The sequence below is a fragment of the Cavia porcellus genome, unplaced genomic scaffold, assembly GCF_034190915.1.
Source record: "Cavia porcellus strain 051 isolate PalLab524CR breed Dunkin Hartley unplaced genomic scaffold, mCavPor4.1 scaffold_1, whole genome shotgun sequence".
NCBI lineage: Eukaryota > Metazoa > Chordata > Mammalia > Rodentia > Caviidae > Cavia > Cavia porcellus.
The window spans coordinates 35,247,324-35,265,812 of NW_026947484.1; the positions used below are offsets into that span (position 1 = coordinate 35,247,324).

Here is an 18,489-nt window from a genome sequence, read left to right on the forward strand (position 1 = left end):
TTGATTACCATAGTACCCACAAGAGATTGAACCATAATTTTAATATGTCCTGTGTAGTCTGAGTCTATGACCCCCGGGACTACTATGAGACCCCGAAGGGCCGTGGAGGATCTCCCGATCACCAGACCCACGGAATTTTCGGGTAACGGTCCCTTAAAGGTGGTTTCAACCACTTGAACACCCATGTCAGGCACTAATATAAGTCTGGAGGCGACACTGAGGTCCACATCTGCTGACCCAGGGGTGGCCCTTGTTGAAGGCTGCCATCCTGAGCTGTCCTGTCTCTGGGGCGGGGGCCCGCCTGTGAAGGGGGCCCCCTCTGGCCGTTTTTTGGCCCTCTAGCATCTCGTCCACAAATACGGTTGCCCTGAGCATCAAAGACCGACCTACACTCCTCAGCTTTGTGTGATCCCCTCTTGCATCGCCCACAAACATATGGTTCTTCATTCCTAGGGCGAGGCCTAGCATCTGCATTGTTTGGGCAATGACGTTTAATGTGTCCTGGCTCCCCGCAGGCAAAACACCCTTTAGCCTTACATTCCCCTTCTAACCCGCGAGGTCCCCTCTGCTGTACAGCCGCGGCCAGGAGAGCAGCCACTCCCGAGTTGGAGAGCGGCCCCCCTATCTCTCTACATATCCTAATCCAGGCGTTGAGGTCCTTGTTCTTATGAGGAGCTATCGCTGCCTTGCACTCCTTTGTACATTGCTCAAAAATCAGCTGCCTTACCAGCGGTCGAGCCACTCCCGGATCAGAAAATATCTTATCGGCAGCATCTTGCATTCGGGCCACAAAGTCAACAAATGGCTCTGTGGTACCCTGAATTATTTTTGAAAGACACAAGGAGGCTGTTCCGGCACCACTTACCTGCTTCCAGGCGCGGAGCCCTATGGCATTGATTTGTTCATAAACAGCGCCGGGGAACTGAGTCTGATCATCAGCGTGCCGACCTTCTCCCATAAGCATTTCCTTGTTCCACCCCCAGTTTCCCCGACTGGCGTTTCTCTCAGCCTGCTCTGCAGAGAACTCTGCGTACCAGGCTCGCCAATCCAGGTAACTACCCGAGGGCAGACACGCCTTTGCCAGCTGAATCCAGTCCGCGGGGGTGAGGGGCCCAGAAGACAGGTTCTCCAGCATGGCAATGGTGTAAGGCGCAGTCGGCCCAAAGGTTGTAACTGCATTTTTAAGTTCTCTAATCTGCTTTATCTCAAAAGGCTCCCATGCATTACGTCCCTGGCCCATAGCTACTTGTACAGGAAATATCCCGTAGGGGCCACTATCTATCCCAGGTGGTGGATGTACCTCATGAGACAAACGTCCCCCCTGCCATAGCCGCCTGTAAAAATACCGACCCGCCGGCGGCGGAGCATAAGACGGCGGCCATGATTGGGCGGAAAATGGGGGCCCGTGCATCACTTCCTGTTCTGGCGAAGGGGAAGGGAGCTCCCGGGCGGCCGCCTCGCGGCGAGGGATCGCCTCCGGGAACAGCCCCCAAGGTGGGGCGGAAGGCTTCGCCTCCCTCTCGCGCTGGGGAGCGCTCAGGAGCTCTCTACTCCTCCGCAGACCAAGTTGAGCGGAGCGCAATTCACGGCGCAACGCTGGGAAAGAACCCTGGGACTCCTTATCGAGCGACTTAGGCTCCTGACAGCTGGTCTCTTTGGCCTCCTTGCCATTCAACTTTCCCTCGTCCTCGGAGTCAGACGACTCCGAGGCTAGAGCCCCGTCCTTCTCCTTAGCATCTTTGTTCCCCTTGACGGGCCCCTCTCGGGAGCTCCCCGACTGGGCCTGCTCAAATACCCTGCGTACTTTTGTAAGCTCTTGAGAGCTTTCTCCACAACCACCCTCGCTCTTAGTGTTGCTACCTAGCATGTTTCCCATCTTTTAATATGTTACTCACCGCGTGAGGCCCAAGGAATCCGCCACTTACGCGTGAGCCTGAGGGGAGTCTAAAAGCCCTGTAGGTGCGCGCCACCCAGAGCCCAGGCTTATCCCCAACTCACCTGTCTCGCAGCTCTGTACTGGAGTGTTGTCCGCTGTCACGTCTCGGGGGTGATCAGTCCCCGTGCGGGCCTCCAAATGTCGATGTCGCTCCCGGCCGGCAGGAAGGACACACGACAAAGTCTGGCAGTGGACAACCTTTTCTTTTATTTTCCTTCTCCGTACAGCCTGCCCTGGGATCGCTCCCAGCCGAAGCCTCCTTTGGTCCGCTCCCCGCGGCTCCTTCTGGGCTTCTACTTCCGGGCTTCTTCTTCCCCCCCAGGGGTGGCACCAGTATATATACGGATACAGTGTCCAATCATGTTAAAGTAAGCAAGGCAAGCTGATTGGCTAACATCATCAGTTGCCAGGCAGACTATATTGTTGAGCGGGTTGCTTACGCGGTAAGCAGGAAACTAACGTGCTCGATGGGAGGGGTAATCTACCTCAGGCTTTACTCTTTACTACAGGCCTCACGTCCGCCAAGTGAGGCGACCGGGCTCGGGGCTGCGGCTCCCAACACCTAGGGAGGGGGTATAGGGTTACAGTTAAATCTATAGGGGGTGGGGGAGTCAGGAGGCCCCTAACTTGGCCGCAGCTTTTCCTGGTTAAAGTGTCCGGTTTGGGCCAGCAACTCTTTCATATCCCGTCTTATGATTATTAGGAAAAGGGGCGAAGATTTCTCTCTGTAACTACTTCCTGCTGGCTGAGGGCACTGTATTGGGGTCTAGGGGAGTTCGACGGGATGAAGGTTGATGCCCAGGTAGACACTGATGCCAGGTGTTTTAGCCAGGACAACTTCACTGGTGAATGTACGTATATCAGACTGGAAAAACAAAGAGACATAATGTTATTAGGAGACATGGCACTATTATATTTAAGGACCCAGGTGAGGTAGATAGGAAGGTGACTTTGATTTTGAGATGGTATTTTATCAGGGTGACATTGAGGTAGGAGCATCATCATGGTGAGGTAGAATTCTGAAAAATAAGTGTGAGGTTATTGAAATTATGAGAGGTGATTACTCCCCCATCTGAAAGCATAAAAGTTAGGAGGGTAGGTGTGTAAAACTTGTTTCTGGTCTAGGAGTTGAGCCGGATAAAATAGGGGGAGTATGGGAGACGGTGGCTGTACCAATATAGGGAAGGTGAGAGCTTAGGCTTTCAGGGATGTCACGTTTAACCAGACAGCTGAGGGTGGAAAGAACCATGACAGTTATCACATAGAACATAATAAAGATGATCTTACGCATGATGTGGGAGTCTCTAGGAAAGACTGTCAAGAGTCCTGCTGCAAAAATGATCATTAATAGAGCGTAAGAAATTAGGAACCAAATCGGATAACAAAACATGACTTAGCCTGTTAACTGCGGCTGTGAGGCCTTTGTGAAACGGAGACGGGTGGGTGACAGAAGATGAGATGACTGCCTCACAATGCGTCACAAAGCCATTCCCCCCTCTTCCTCCTTCTTTGGTTGACCCCACGGTCTGGGACACATCCAATCCCGCTCTGGCTACACATGCCACGCCTGTTTTAATCCGTCTCAAGGATCCCTCAATTTTTCCCTGCGTTCCCCAATGCCCCATAGCCCCCCAACATTTAAGGGGGCTTAAACCCATCATTAAGCGGCTTTTAGACAATGGATTTTTTAAACCTACCCATTCACCCCACAATACTCCCATTCTCCCGGTGCTCAAGGCTGATGGGTCCTATCGCCTGGTACAGGACCTTAGGGTGATCAACAGTGCCGTTACCCCAACTTACCCAGTGGTGCCAAATCCTTATACCATGCTCTCTCATATCCCTTCCTCCACTACTCACTTTACAGTTATAGATCTTAAAGATGCCTTCTTCACTATCCCCCTACACCCTGATTGCCAGAACCTCTTTGCGTTTACATGGACTGACCCAGACACCCTCAGGTCTCAACAACTTACTTGGACAGTACTCCCCCAGGGGTTCAGGGATAATCCCCACTTCTTTAGTCAGGCTCTTGCTACTGACCTCACAGAACTCAATCTCAAACCTAGTGTTCTGCTCTAATACATAGACGACCTCCTATTATGCTCTCCATCCCATATGTTAGCCATACGCCACTCAGCCAGTCTTCTTAATTTCCTTGCTAGCCGTGGATACAGGGTGTCTCCCACCAAAGCCCAGATAGCCTCCCCAAAAGTCAAATACCTAGGTCTTGCTCTCACCCCCACCACTCGCTCCATCACCTCAGATCGTAAGGCAATTCTTCATGATCTCCAGGTGCCCACAACTAAACGGCAGGTTACATCTTTCCTGGGTTTAGCTAATTTCTTTGTCTTTGGATTCCTAATTTTGCAGCCCTAGCTCAACCTCTCTACAAGGCTGCTAAGGGTTCCTTATCAGAACCCCTGGACCCTACTAGGCCCATACATGCCTCCTTTCAAAAACTAAAAGAGGCCTTTATTCCGGGAACACGGGGAGAGGAGACTGTTGTACTGGCCACTGGAATCTGGCGATCTCTCTCTCGGACACGTGGCGTGGGGGAATATAAGTAGCCTAAGCTTAGGGCAGTGCCCTAAGGCCATTAGAGATGCACAGGTATTTCATTGGCAAACGTTTAGCGCCAGAAAGCAGGTTCCTAGGGAGGGGGTTAGGGTTACAGTTAAATCTATATAGGGTGCCGGGGAGTCAGGAGGCCCCTAACTTGGCCACAGCTTTTCCTGGTTAAAGTGTCCGGTTTGGGCCAGCAACTCTTTCAATAGGTTCTTAACATCATAGCTTTTGTGACTTCTCTCTACTTGTATTTCTCATGCGTTTTTGCCTCTTCCAGTACATTCAGATGTGTTTGAAACAAGTGCTCAAATTTGTCCTTAGTTTTTGATTCCAAATTATAGACCATGTCATGACTAGTTTTGTAAATTTGTGTATGGTATAACTAAAGGATGACTAGAGTGTTATCCAAACACATAGCAAAATGCATCTGTAAAGGAATGTGGGGGGATCAAAATCAGGGCCCTTGTTAAAATACCGAGCATTTCTGGAGATGAGACTGCCAGCTTCCCTATCGACTTATGCTGTCACCTGGGCATGGGAGCACCTACCTGTACTACTGGCAGTCTGGAAGCTTGAGGCAGGAGAACTGCAAGTTGGAGTTTAGCCTGGCCAGTTCATCAACTTAGTAAGGCCAAGTCTCAAAAAAAAATTAAAAAGGCTGGAGATACAGCTCGGTGTGAAAGACCGTAGCATTGCAGAATCTGTTTGATTGCTTGGTTTTTATAGCTAGGGTCTCACTGTAGTTCACACTGACCTTGAATTCATTCTGTAATCCAGGCCGGCTTCTAACAGTGATCTGTTTGGCTCACCCTCCTGAATGCTAGGAGTATAGGTGTATACCACCAAACCCAGTCACTAATATTTTTGGCTGGTAGCTCAGTGGAAATGCTCTAGGTTCATTCTCCAGTACCAAAGACAAAGAGCTTTGCTGTTTTGGCAGCAACCATGTAAATAAGAACAAAAAGTGGCGTTTAATGGGTAAGGACTTTTCACAACTGAACCACAACAAACATGTGAGTTATAGGATAAAACCACACTTGGGGCACATCATGGTAAAACTTGAAAGCCAAATACAAACCCCAAGTGGTGTTTTTTTTGTTTGTTTTTTGGGGCTGAGGATTGAAACCAGAGTCTTGTACATCCTAAGTGGATTCTCTACTGCCAAGCTACATCCAGAAACCTCCAAATGTTTTAATTGAAAAAATAATTTGGAGAATTTATTTATGGTACTTAAGATTGAACCTGGGGCCTTTGCACTGAGCTACATTCCCATACCTTTTTTTAAATTATTATTATTATTTATTTATTTATTTTGGTACCAGGGATCAAACTCTTCTTGTGTTTGTAAGCAGCAGGCACTTATGCCACTGAGCTAAATCCCCAGCCCCTTGGAATTTTTTTATTTGAAGAAAAAGGTCACTCTTAGCCCGGGCTGGTTCCAAACTTCTAATCCTCCTACCTGAGCTTCCCAAATAGTGGAGTCACAAGCATGAGCCACCACACCTGACGCTAAATTTCAAATAAATATGAAATCCATCCTCTATGCCTTTTGGATTACATAATGGTTAATTCTATGTGCTGATTTGACTGGGCTACAGAGAACCCAGATAATTCAGTCTAACAATATTCTGAGTGACTATGAGGACTACCTCCCTCCGTGCATCTTGCTGAATCACCCCAGCTGGACTCCAATTTCCAGGCCTGCCTGAGCCTCCCAGTGTGATATGTGTCACTGTGTCTCCCTGTAAGAATGAGATTAATGGGGCTGGGGATTTAGCTCAGCGGCATAAGCGCCTGCCTTGCAAGCAGGCAGTCGTGAGTTCGATCCCCGGTACCGATAAAAAGGAAAAAGACAAAAAAAAAAAAAAAAATGAGATTAACATGTGAATCAGGACATTGAGTGAAACAGATGGGTCTCTTCCTCCCTATCTCCCCCTCGATTCACCATTGAACTCAAGACATATGCACTGAGCTACATCCCCAATCTCATTTTGCCTTTTTTTAGTTTTTAATTTTGAGACAAGTTCTCAGGAAATCGGTAAGTTTGGGGTCCTCTTGTTTTAGCCTCCCAGCATACTGGAATTATAGACATAACTGCACCCAGCTCAGATAACTCCAAAGCAGCCATTCTCATGTAATAGTTGAAGGCACGTCTAGAAACAAAGGTTGACCCTTAAGAGTGAACTTTTACCTCAGCGCTTGGACTGGGTGGAACATTAGCTTTGTCTGGCCTTCAGACTCCAGCTGAAAAGTCAACTCTTCTAACCTGCTGGCTTTGGCACCGGAAGTACATCCTTGGCTATACTGGCTCTTAATGCATTCAGACTCCAGCAGGAACTACATGTGGCTCTCCTTGGTCTTCAGCTTGACCGCTGCAAATATTGACGCTTCTCAGCATTCCTTGTTGCATAAACCAATGCATTATGATCTGGGTCCCACCGACTTTCTCTTTGTGAAGAAATCTAGCTAATACAGATCAAATTCTTTGCCATCCCTTCATTAGTTGAGCAGCTAAGGGAACATTGTATCTATTACAATTTTTTGGTCTTTTTGAGACAGTCTCTCTGTGCAGTTCAGGTTGGCCTTGAACTCACTTTGTAGCCCAGGCTGACCTTGGGCTCACAGCAATCCCCTTGCCTCAGCCCTCTGAGTGCTGGGATTGTGCCACCACCCATGGCTGCTATCATTAATCTTCATGAATTTAGGTGGTTTTCCTTTGTATTTTAATCCCTGATCCTTACCTATTAAAAATAAGAATGAAAATATAGTTCACATTAGAATGATAATCAGATAAATGGAATCAAGGTTTGTGAAAAAATACCCCAGTGAATGTGTTAAAGATATCTTGCAGCACGTTATGCTTCATATGCTGTAAGGGTAACACCCAGAGGGCCAAGTGCCTATGTGTCAGAATCAAAGCTGTATTAATCATTGTCCCTCTGAAGACAGGAACACAAAATTTCTCTGTCTCCTCCCACTTGCAGTTAGGTGGAGCCATATACTTGTTTGACCAATAGCACTTGAACAGGAGTAACATAAACCACTTCCAGACCTGGTGTTTAACAGCACTGAGGGCCAGCTTTCTTCTGCTGTGGTGACGGTGTAGGCCTTATCTTATTCTGGGTAGTTTAGGCAGGCGTTAGAAACCTGAAGATCAGTCCACACAAGGACATCGTGTGAACAAGAAGTATTCTTTTGTGTTAAGCCATTAAAATTTGTGGGTTTCATACAGCCTTAGCTAATGACCACTATGTTAAGTACACACCAGGGATAATGCTATGTTAACTGCTACTTTATGTAAGCTTTGTAAATATTCATACTTTTTGCCATAAAGAAAGGTTTAAAAAGAAGTTTATTTAGTGCCGTGATGACACTAATACATTTAGCAATCAACAACATGGGTACAAAAAAAGAGTCTGCATGGAAACCCTTTGCTGGAATGCTTTACACTTTCCACAGAGAAGAAACTAAAATAACCTGTTCTGCAGTTAGTCACATCCTGAGTGTCCTGTCCATACACATGAGCCTCATCTACAACATGTCTTCTTAGCAGTGAGGCCCTGCCACCACTGTGCCTGGCCAAGCTCAGCTGTCTGTTGTAAGCTGTGGCTTCTCTGTCACTTGTCTGGCTCTGCTGCTTTGCTGAACTTTTTTTCCCAGCAGGACTTAAAAGCTTCTGCCTCTGCCTCTGCCATAGCTTCCATTACTGCTGGAGCCACGGTTGCCACCTTGATTTCGTGGCTTGGCAAAGTATTGGTCTCCACCCCCATATAGCCCAGAGCTTCTGCCTCCAGACTTTCCTCCTTTCATGGGCCCATAATGTAAACACTGATTATGGTAATTGCCAAAATCAATGTAGCTTCCGCCCACTTGAAAATTGCTTCCATTACCAATTTCAGTGTACTGATTCCCAGTGCCACCAAAGCCACGTGGAACATTGAAGTTTCCTCCTCGACCACAATTGCCATAGCCACCAAAACCACCTCGACGACCACCACCAAAATTTCCAGCACCATGTGGACCTCTTTGGCTAGATGAAGCATTAGCCATCTTCTGCCTGGACAGGGCTTTATTCACCTCACACCTGTAGCCTTGACAGTCTGGTATCTGTGAATCACAGCCTTGTCTGCAGAATCATAGTCAACAAAGGTTACAAAAGCGAAGCCCCTTTTCTTTCCAGTGTTTCGGTCAGTCATGATTTCAATAACTTCGATTTCTCTATATTGTTCAAAATGATCTCGTAGGTGATGTTCATCAGTATCTTTAATGCCACCGACAAAGATCTTCACAGTGAGGTAGGCACCCGGTCTTTGGGAGTCTTCCCTGGATACAGCTCTCTTGGTTAGCACCACTCTGCCATCTACCTGGTGTGGCCTGGCCTTCATGGCTGCCTCCACCTCCTCCACGCTGGCATAAGTGACGAACCCAAAGCCCCTGGAGCGCTTGGTGTTCGGATTTCTCATTACCATACAGTCGGTGAGTGTTCCCCACTGCTCAAAGTGGCTCCTGAGACTAGGTGGTGGCTCAGCCCTCTGATGAAGAGCTTGCAGCGCTGCTCTTCAGTCTCCTTGGGAGATGCCGACTTGGACAAGAAGGCAGCCCTTTAATAGGAAAAATGTGTGATGCGGCTTTAGTGCTCATGGTTGACCAGATGTGGAGGAAGCTGTGGTGTGCTTCTCTCCTAGTGAAACATACAGAAATCCTGGCCTAGAATGTGGCAAACTCCCCTTGCAGAAATCCCACTGGGCACCCAACTGAGGAGCATTCCAGCTCATTCCCCATGCCACGTGGTCTTAGTACCATCTTCACCCTCCCCTGCCCTTCATGCTCCTCACTGTGAGTGGGGCACTAACATCCCCGGGGAGCCTGAAATCCTAAAAGAACCAACTCTCCCCTGCCATTACTCACTGCAGAAACAATATTGCTGCCCTTTGGCATTTCAGGAATATACAGCAGTGGATACCAAGAATTTACTTAGGAAATACGACATAAAAAAGAGGCCTTCAAATTGCAGTTAAAGTGACAAGCCAAGACAACACACTGTATTGAAATTTTTCCTCAAACTCAGAGCCCTATTCCTGCCTCAGCCTCCCCAGTGCTGGGATTACAGGCGCTCATCACCACACCCAGGTTCCCCTCTTTAGATTCTTCTGTGAGTACCTTAGGCCATTCCAGATAACCCAGGCTGTTATCTCTATTTTACTTGTTTGTTTTTGGTGCTGGGGATTGAACTGAGGATAGCAGGCTTGCTGGCAGGGGCTTATGCCACTGAGCTAAATCTCCGGCACGTTACTTCTATTTTAAAATCAGTAGATTTTGCAACCTTAATTCCTCCTGGCATGAGTGTTGCACTTTGCCAGTTAACACAGGTAAGAGACAAGTTCCTCAGTACTGGAATGTGGAGGTCATCTGGAGCTGCTGCACCCTGTACCACAGTGACCCCACATAAAGATGATGAGTCAGCTCTTTCATAGGGTCTTCCTGATCTGTCTCTAAAATCTAACCTGTATTTTATCCATACAGCCACATGTTGGCTCACATTTCAAGGGAAGGGTGGTCCCACTATGGGATAGAATAGTAATAATTATGAGCATTTTGTGAACTGTGTTGCCCAGAATTACATATATATATATATATATATATATATATATATATATATACATTTTTTTTGTATTTTTCTTTTTTATCGGTACCGGGGATTGAACTCACGACTGCCTGCTTGCAAGGCAGGCACTTATGCTGCTGAGCTAAACCCTCAGCCCCCCAGAATTATATTTTAATTACAGGCTGGTCTCAAACTCACAAGGATCCTCCTGCCTCAGCCTCCAGAGCGCTGGGAATACAGGCGTGTGCCCCCATGCCCAGCCGATCCCAGGCATTTAATTTAAATAAAATTTTGTCCTTTGATCAACTGGTCACAAGATGAACACCTACTGGCCACAGTAACAAGAAGATGCCGCGCTGGACAGCACATGTAAAAGACAGCAGCAGCGGTTCATGCCAAAAGTGTGGTGACCACGTGCTCCTCTTGGTCGTCCTATTTTTTGTTTTGTTGAATATGAAATCATTCCAAGAGCATCTTAATTTGAGCAGCGTGACCTAGTAGTGCTGTCAAGATGAGAAGATTCAAAGCATGCACTTAAGTAATTTAATTGACTTTCCATAAAAATTTAATTGTGAACCCACTAAAAGTGGAGAGCAGTGTTTCTAACAAGCTTTAGTCTCCAAAACACTTCAGAGACGCATCTGCACTGCCACTGTTTTCTCCAGGACAGCAGGAAACGGGAAGAACACACACACCGACACTCGCAGGTTTGCTTTGCCCATGTCTAGAGAGCTGCTCAGCTCAGTAGACCGAGGACAGCCATCGAAGGCTCACTTTCAAAGTGTCAGTGACTCTTCCAACCCTAGTCGCACTTCTGCTAATTATCTTTCTTTTTTCAGTACTGGGGATTGAACCCCCAGCCCCACCTGTGAGGGCAAGCACTCCACCACTGAGCTACATTCCTCACGCTGGCTGTGGTGCTAAAGGGCACCAAGCCAAAGTAAGGGAGGGAGTGGAGTAAAGTTTCAGTTCTGAGTGAGCTTGGTGGCACACGCCTGTAACTCCAGCGCCCAGGAAGCTGAGGCAGGAGGATCCTGTCTCACTCTAAGCTGGCCTTGACTACATACTGACATCTGAGGTAAAGGACAGCCTGAACCACACAGCAACACCCTACTTCCAAAAACAGCAACAGCAAAAATGAAAGGAAGAAAGTAACTGGAAAGGGAGATATCACTACAGAAAACAAGAAGTAGAATCCCAGCGTGGGGTGGCTGTCTCCCAGCTGCAGCCCTGGGGAGGCTGAGACAGGAGGACGGTGCCACTCTGCATCCCATCTGTATGCATCACTGTTTGCTGAGAAGACCTGATGCGAGACATACAAATGTATAAGGAGAACTCACCAGGGTGGCTCACAGGGCCGCCTGCAGCGCTGGTGTGGAGCAGCACAGGTCCGTCTGGGACTGGAGGTGGAGGTGGAGGCCCCAGTGGAATCCTGGAGGGAGTCGGTACCAGGAGAGGAAGGGGCTGTGCTGGAAGCCAGGCAGGGACTCCAAGGAGAGGGAGGGGACTGCAGCTGTCCTGGAGCAGACACTGCCTTCCTTCCTTCTTAGTTTCCCTTTTATAGCAGCCTGGGCATTGCACCCTAGGGTGGGTCCTCCCACCCACAGCTCGCTGAGCCAATTGCTTGGGTCTTTCTCACTCAAGTTGACCCCATGAGTCAGCTGTTGCACACTTGGATTTTCAAGCTGCTGTCTCAAACTTTTAAGAAGGAAAAGAGTCTGGGATGTGGCCCAGGCTAGGGCCATGGGTATAACTCTAGTACATGGCAGACACAAGATGGAGTGAAGGAGTGAATTTCCATGAGCTCCCGGGAGTGGTAGTTGTTACAGCGTGGAGCTGAAAATGAGTCTGACTGCTGTATGGAATTACTGACAGAGTGGGCCTCGGTTTATGATCTTAAATTGTTTTACGACTTTGGGAAGATGGCCGTGTTTGTGTGTGTGTTCAGGAGATGGCCGAGGTCATGGTAGTTACCTGATGAGGAGTTTGCCAACTGGTTTATTCACAAATAGAATTGTTCATGAATCAGACACTGGTATATTTTGGTTATATTGGTTTAAATAAAGTATATTGTTGTTTTACCTGTTTTTTTTTTTTTTTTTCGTGACAGGATCTTGCTGGCTGTGTAGTTCAGCTTGGCCTCGAACTTACTGTGCAGTTTGGCCTTGCTCACAGTAATCCTTCTGCCCCAGCCTCTAGTGTGCTGAGATTACAGGTGTGTGCCACCAGGCCGGGCTTTCTTTTTACTTTTTAAAGTAGCTTCTAGAAAATTGTAGCTAACCATGGTGTCCCATGCCCGTGATCCCAGCACTGAGGAGATTGAGGCAGGAGGATCGCCAAGAGTTGAAGACCAATTCAAACTACACAGCAGAATCATATCTCAAAAAAAAAAAAAAAAAAAAAACAAAATAAAAAACGTATGAGGTTCACTCTATTGCTTTTGTACAATGCTTATTTAGAATGCTATGGCATGATCATTTTATGTGTTGTAGCAAAGGCAAAATTAGTTTTTGGATGGGCATGCTGGTCTATGCTTGTAACTGCAGGATTTGGGGAGACTGAGGAAGGAGATATAAGTTTGAGTACAACCCAGAGATGTCAGTGTCTGAATTGGTTTCTTTTTTCTCATTGCTGAGACCAAATACTTGATACCCAAAATAAGGGAAGGAAAGGTTTATTTAGCTTACAGTTTTTGGAGGTTTTAGTCTACCCAGCTGGCTCCAAGGCAGGATGTTATGGCTAACGGGTAGCTGTCATGGCAGCTCCAAGTGACAAGACTGAAAAGGGCTAAAAAGGGTGAGAGCACGGCTTCTTCCCTCTCATATTGTGGGCTGGCTCCCCGCCCCCGGTGGGTTTACACTCACACTGCCAATCTAGCAATGAACCAGTCACAACCACTAGACTCAGCCACCTCCATGGCTGTGTGATGCTTTGGGGAAACATTTAAACATAAAGCATAAGAGTGGTTTAGGAAGACTCTGTGTCTAAATAAAAATATTAAAAAGGGCGGTGAGAGGTAGGGATGTAGCTCAATTAAAGGCCTTGGCTTCAATGCTCAGTGCCACCCAAAGAAGCAAACAAATAAAAATTCTCTTTTAGAAGGCACACGGGATATCCTCAGTCCTTGTTGGCTTATTTTCAGAGTGATACTGGAAGAAAGGGGTTTCCTTTTTTTTTTTTTTTTTTGAGATAGAGTCTCACTGTGTAGCCCAGGTGGCCTGGAACTGGGCAGCCCTCCAGCCTCTGCCTCCTGATTGCTGCAATCACAGTCCTAGGATACCAGACCTTGCAGGAGGCTGATTTTCTTTTTTTTTTTGTCTTTTTCTTTTTCATCGGTACTGGGGATTGAACTCACGACTGCCTGCTTGCAAGGCAGGTGCTTATGCCGCTGAGCTAAATCCCCAGCCCCCCGGAGGCTGATTTTCTACTTAGTTATTTGGTCTCGTGCTCCTGAGCTTTCGTAAAAGCCTATCAGTCTTGTCTCCACTCTGTTGAGATTCATTCATTTATTTATGAATGATACGGGGACTCACTGTGGAGTTAGACTGACCTTGAACTGTCTGTGTAGCACAGGTTGGCTCTGAATTTGCAGCGACATTCCTGCCGCAGCCCCTAGATGCTGGGATTGCAGGCATGAGCCACCACACCCAGCTCTACTGAGATTTAAAGCGTATGATTCAGCACTTAACAGACAGCATGAAAGGTACATTCTCCATATCATCTGGAAATACGACCTCAGAGTCATGGTTGTTTAGTACTTAGCACTTTGAACAAAGTCACATTTCATCTTCATTTACAGAAGCGATTATTATTGAGACTCGGAAGGCCTGGTTGAGAACTATAGGCAGACTTTTGCACAAAACCATGCCTCGAGGTTCTGTGGGGAGGTGGCTGGACAGATGCCAAGTGCTCCTCTTTCCTCAGCCTTCTCGGCAGGGAGGTTGCAGCTCGGGACTGGAGTCTGCTCCCTGGCCGCAGGCTAAGGCCCAGTGTGTCCACGTCTGACCACAGGAGTCCTTGTGGGATTGCACACGCTCTCACAAGAGCTCAGAGGCCACTCCGTCGGTCTAGGTGGCAAAGTCACGTCTTGGGAGGATTCTGAACCATGAGTCACTGCCTGGCAGGAAGTCATCAAGCAGAGCTGCGGGGCTGACTTTGTGAGTGAGGAGGAGCTAGCGTTGTCTGAGTCACGGATTTTGAGGGTTTCTGGCCGTGCCATGTCTGAGCTCACCTTAACAATTTATTTTCACTTAGCAATGACCTGGTAGGATGTATTTCTGTATTTCATCGCCCAGCTACAGTGATGACTAACTTTTGGTCCACAATCCTAGATCCATGTCCAGGCCATAAAGACAGAGGGAGGAGGCAGGAAAGGTGGAGGAGGAGGAACAAAGTCATGAAGAAGGATAACGAAGCAAAACTCATCTGTCGCACAATTCATTGCTGTCTCATGACTTTAGAGGAATATCTCTGTACTTTGTCTTCTTGAACTGAGTCATGAAATATACCTCCCAGGCATGTGTATGTGTGTGTGTGTACCATCCTGACTCTATATTTTCCCCACCCCTACTGAGATTGATTGTAGGATATTCATATACTAGGCAAACCTGATACCACTGAGCCACATCCAAAGTCTCTTTAATTTTTTATTCTTTTTTCTTAATTTTGAAGATAGTAAATGACAACAGAACAATTCAGAAAAAAGCCAATTGAGACAGTGCAGTGAAATTGGTACAGAACTTGAGGGCAGGATGCGAGGATAACAGCAATAGATACCATAATATATCTCGTTATCTTTGCAACAGTTGTCCATTCCATCTGGTATAGCAGAGTCAAACCAAAAACAGAACACTATAAAACCTATCAAAACAGAATATTGAATAGAGCAAAACAACTAATCAGAATAAAGCAAAAACAGTGAAAATAGTATTTGCCTTCAAAGAGCAGGTAGAAGGAAACCCCCCAAATTTGCTATATTGCATGCTATCATCCTCCCAAGAGATGCTCAGACCTCTGGCCCCAGGTCAGCATAATCAACCCAACAATACAAGTAGTTGCTTTATGTGCCTTGGTTGCTATCAACTCCAGTTGCCCTCGGAACCATCCAATTGCTGAGAGCAGTGGGGGAGCACATTAGATTCTCAGCCTGCGTGGGGGTGGGCTCATGGGAGACACTGACTTAACTTCTTCCTGGCACACTTGCTGCTCACTAGTGCCACCACCACTTACCAGGACGGAGGGCTCTTTGCTTTCTTGGGAGACACAGATTTGTTCTCTTCCTATTGCGCCTGCTGCTCCTATTCTCATTTTTAAAATTTTAAATTGTGTGTGTGTGTGTGTGTGTGTGTGTGTGTGAGAGAGAGAGAGAGAGAGAGAGAGAGAGAGAGAGAGAGAGAGAGAAAGAGAATCTTACTATGTAGTCTAGGCTGATCTTGAATTCCCTGTGTCACCAAAATTGGAAATTGGCCTTTGAACCTGCAGAAACCCTCCTGCCTCAGCCTCCTAAGTGCTGGGATTACAGGTATGCACCACCATGCCTCATTTATTTTTTATTTTCAGACAAAATCTTGCCAAGTTTACCAGGCTCCTTCAAACTTGCAATTTTCCTACCTCAGGCTCCCGAGTAGTTGAGATTTCAGTCATATACTACCATTCCTGGCTTTGTGCTGTTTTCTTTCTTTCTTTATCTTTGTACTGCTTTAAGTAATGCACATATTTAAAGTATAAAATATAAGTATGATCGCAAGGACTTTAAAACTGAAAAGTAGAGTTTTTTTGTTTTGTTGGTACCAGGGATCAAACTTACAACCACACGCTTGCAAGGGAGGCACTTATTCCATTAAGCTAAATCCTCAGCCCAAAAAGCAGTTTTTGATTGATGACCTCTAAGAATGAGCTTTTTGAGTTGGTATATGTACAAGATCTTGGCGAGATATTAGAAGTTATAATGGAGTTAAACTAGGCATAGTACCTAATACTTGAATGAAGTCAACTATGAATGCTGACTTCTGTGGTTATCTGTAGAAAAATTAATATCCCAGCCAATTTTCCCCGATCCCAAGAGTATCTTCAGGCCGGTTCATGCTGCCATTAGTTCAGATGTGAAGTGAAATATAATTTGTTTTGGCACAGGGCCTCACTATGTAGTCCAGGCTCCCCTTACACTCACTGGGATCCTCTTCCCAAAGTGACGGGGTTACTGGGGTACATGAAAAACCACACCCAGTTTGAGAAATGATTCATTTTAAACCAAGGTGTGGTGGCAAATGCCTCTAATCCCAGAACTCTGGGAGGCTGAGACAAGAGGGTTGTAATTTCAAGCCCAGGGTGGGCAACTTGGTAATTTAATGAGAGCCTATCTCAAAATAAATAAGGACTGGAGCTGTTCCTCAGTGGGAAGACCCCAGGTTTAATCTGTAGTACCAAAAAAGGGGCAATGGGGACTGGGGATGCTGCTCAGTATGAAGGTCCTGGGGTCAATCCCTACTGTAAAAAAATTCATTTTAACCTAAATTTAATAAAATAAAAATGTTCCTAGTTTCCATGGTTCTCATAATATGTTCTACATCCAAATCTCTACTAACTATTCACATTGTTAATGAGATTAACCAGAGTTAATAATAGGTGCTCCTCCTGTTGAAGGAGAGTGCTTAGTCCAGAAGGAAAACACATGTAAAATCAGAAAGACATTAGGAATAGTAAAGTTGATATAACAATGTAATTACAACTCTTGGGAGGCTGAGGCAGAAGGATCAGAGAGTTAAGGCCATCCTGGGCTATATAGTAAGTCAAACCCAGCCTACACTGCGTAACTTGACCCTGTAAAAAAACAAAAAAACTCTCGAAGTCATAGATGTAAAAAAAGGCTTTCTATCTTTGTTTCTCTCTCTGGTTTTTTTTTTTTGTTTTTTTTTTTTTTTTTTTTTTTTTTGGTACTGGGGCAAGTCAATATCATGTACAGGCTACTGCTTGGGGCAGAACCAGACACCAGCCCTTTCACCATTCACAGACTGTGGGAGAGGAGAACAAAAAGCCAAGAAGCCAAGCCCTCCCTGCGAGTTGTGGGCTGGGAGACAAGAAGAGCCAAGGAGTACCCCATCCCCCTATAAGCGACCTGCTGATCCAGAGAAACACAGGCTGCTATGATAGCTACTGAGGTAAAATACAACTTAATGCTTATAGTATGTAGTGTTTCACGGAGTTTGCAGGTCTAAAGCTGATAATCTGATCATCTATTCAGGGGATAACAATATGCAATGTAGCGTCTACAGTGGATCTCCTGAAGGTGGTGGCCATTGTTAATTCCCTATTATCTTTTTTTGAAGTCCTGTATTATTCCCATTATTTTGTTTGGTTGGGTTTTATTATTTTATCTTCTTTAATTTTGCTGTATCTGATGGCATGGGCAGCTATTTTGAAGATGACAAGATACATTATTGTAGCCATTTTGGATTTACCATTATCTTGTTTTGAAGTCCTTTATTGTGTACCAAAAAGGTTTCTTTTTATTGGTTCTATTCTGTTCTATTTGATTTTTACTGTTTCTGATGTTATAGGAAGCTATGTTTTTTGGGGGGCGGAGGGTACCGAAGATCGAACTCACAGCTTTGTGCACTGCTGAGCTAAACCCACACCCCTAGGCAGCTATTTTGACGACAACAGGAGGCGTTATGGTAACCACTGTTGATTTCCTATTACCTTGTTTTGAAGTCCTGTGTCATTTACACTGTTTTGTTTCAATTGGTTTGATTCTGTTTTATTTTGCTTGGTTGTTTTTTCTCTTAAAAATAAAAGTTACTGAAAAAACACAAAAGATAGCGAGGTTTTACATTTATTAAACCGTACAAAAAGAAACTTGCTCTACAGAGAGTGAGGGGCCAAGCAAAAGTAGGAAAATGAATTCCCCGTCCAGGGTGGGGGCCCACTGGGAGGTGGAGAGCTCAGTGGCCACTGTCCTTGCTGTGTCCTGCATCTCAGCTGACAGCAGGGCGAGGCTGTCCGATCCCTAACTTGAAGGTCCTGAGGGAAGGACTGAAGGCAGGGCTCGCCATGGGCTCAGGAGCAGCATGGTGGGAAATGCTCTGCCAGTGTCCTGGAACTTGGTAGCTGGTGGTCACAGCTCCCTCCCCGGCCAGCTCAGTGGACTCTGTCTCCTGCCTCCACAGCCTAATGTTGACTTACTGTTTTTTGTTTGTTTTGAGACAGAGTTTCACTATGTAGTTCAGGCTGGCCTTGAACTCACAGTGATCTGCCTCAGCTTCCTGAGTACTAGGATTACAGGTATGTGCTCTGTTGACTTTTACTTTTACTTTTTATTTCTCTCTCTCTCTCTCTCTCTCTCTCTCTCTCTCTCTCTCTCTCTCTCTCTCTCTCTCTCAGC

General features: G+C 46.2%; 1 protein-coding gene across 1 annotated transcript; it reads right to left on the reverse strand.

Moving 5' to 3' along the window:
• Positions 1–7,707: 7,707 nt before the first annotated feature.
• Positions 7,708–11,854, reverse strand: LOC100732951 (heterogeneous nuclear ribonucleoprotein A1-like). Its single transcript, XM_013154580.2, is given in 4 exon segments — positions 7,708–8,598; positions 8,601–9,020; positions 9,023–9,105; positions 11,463–11,854. Coding segments are annotated over 4 exon segments (1,323 nt in total). The 3' UTR covers positions 7,708–8,170.
• Between the last annotated feature and the right edge of the window lie 6,635 nt (positions 11,855–18,489).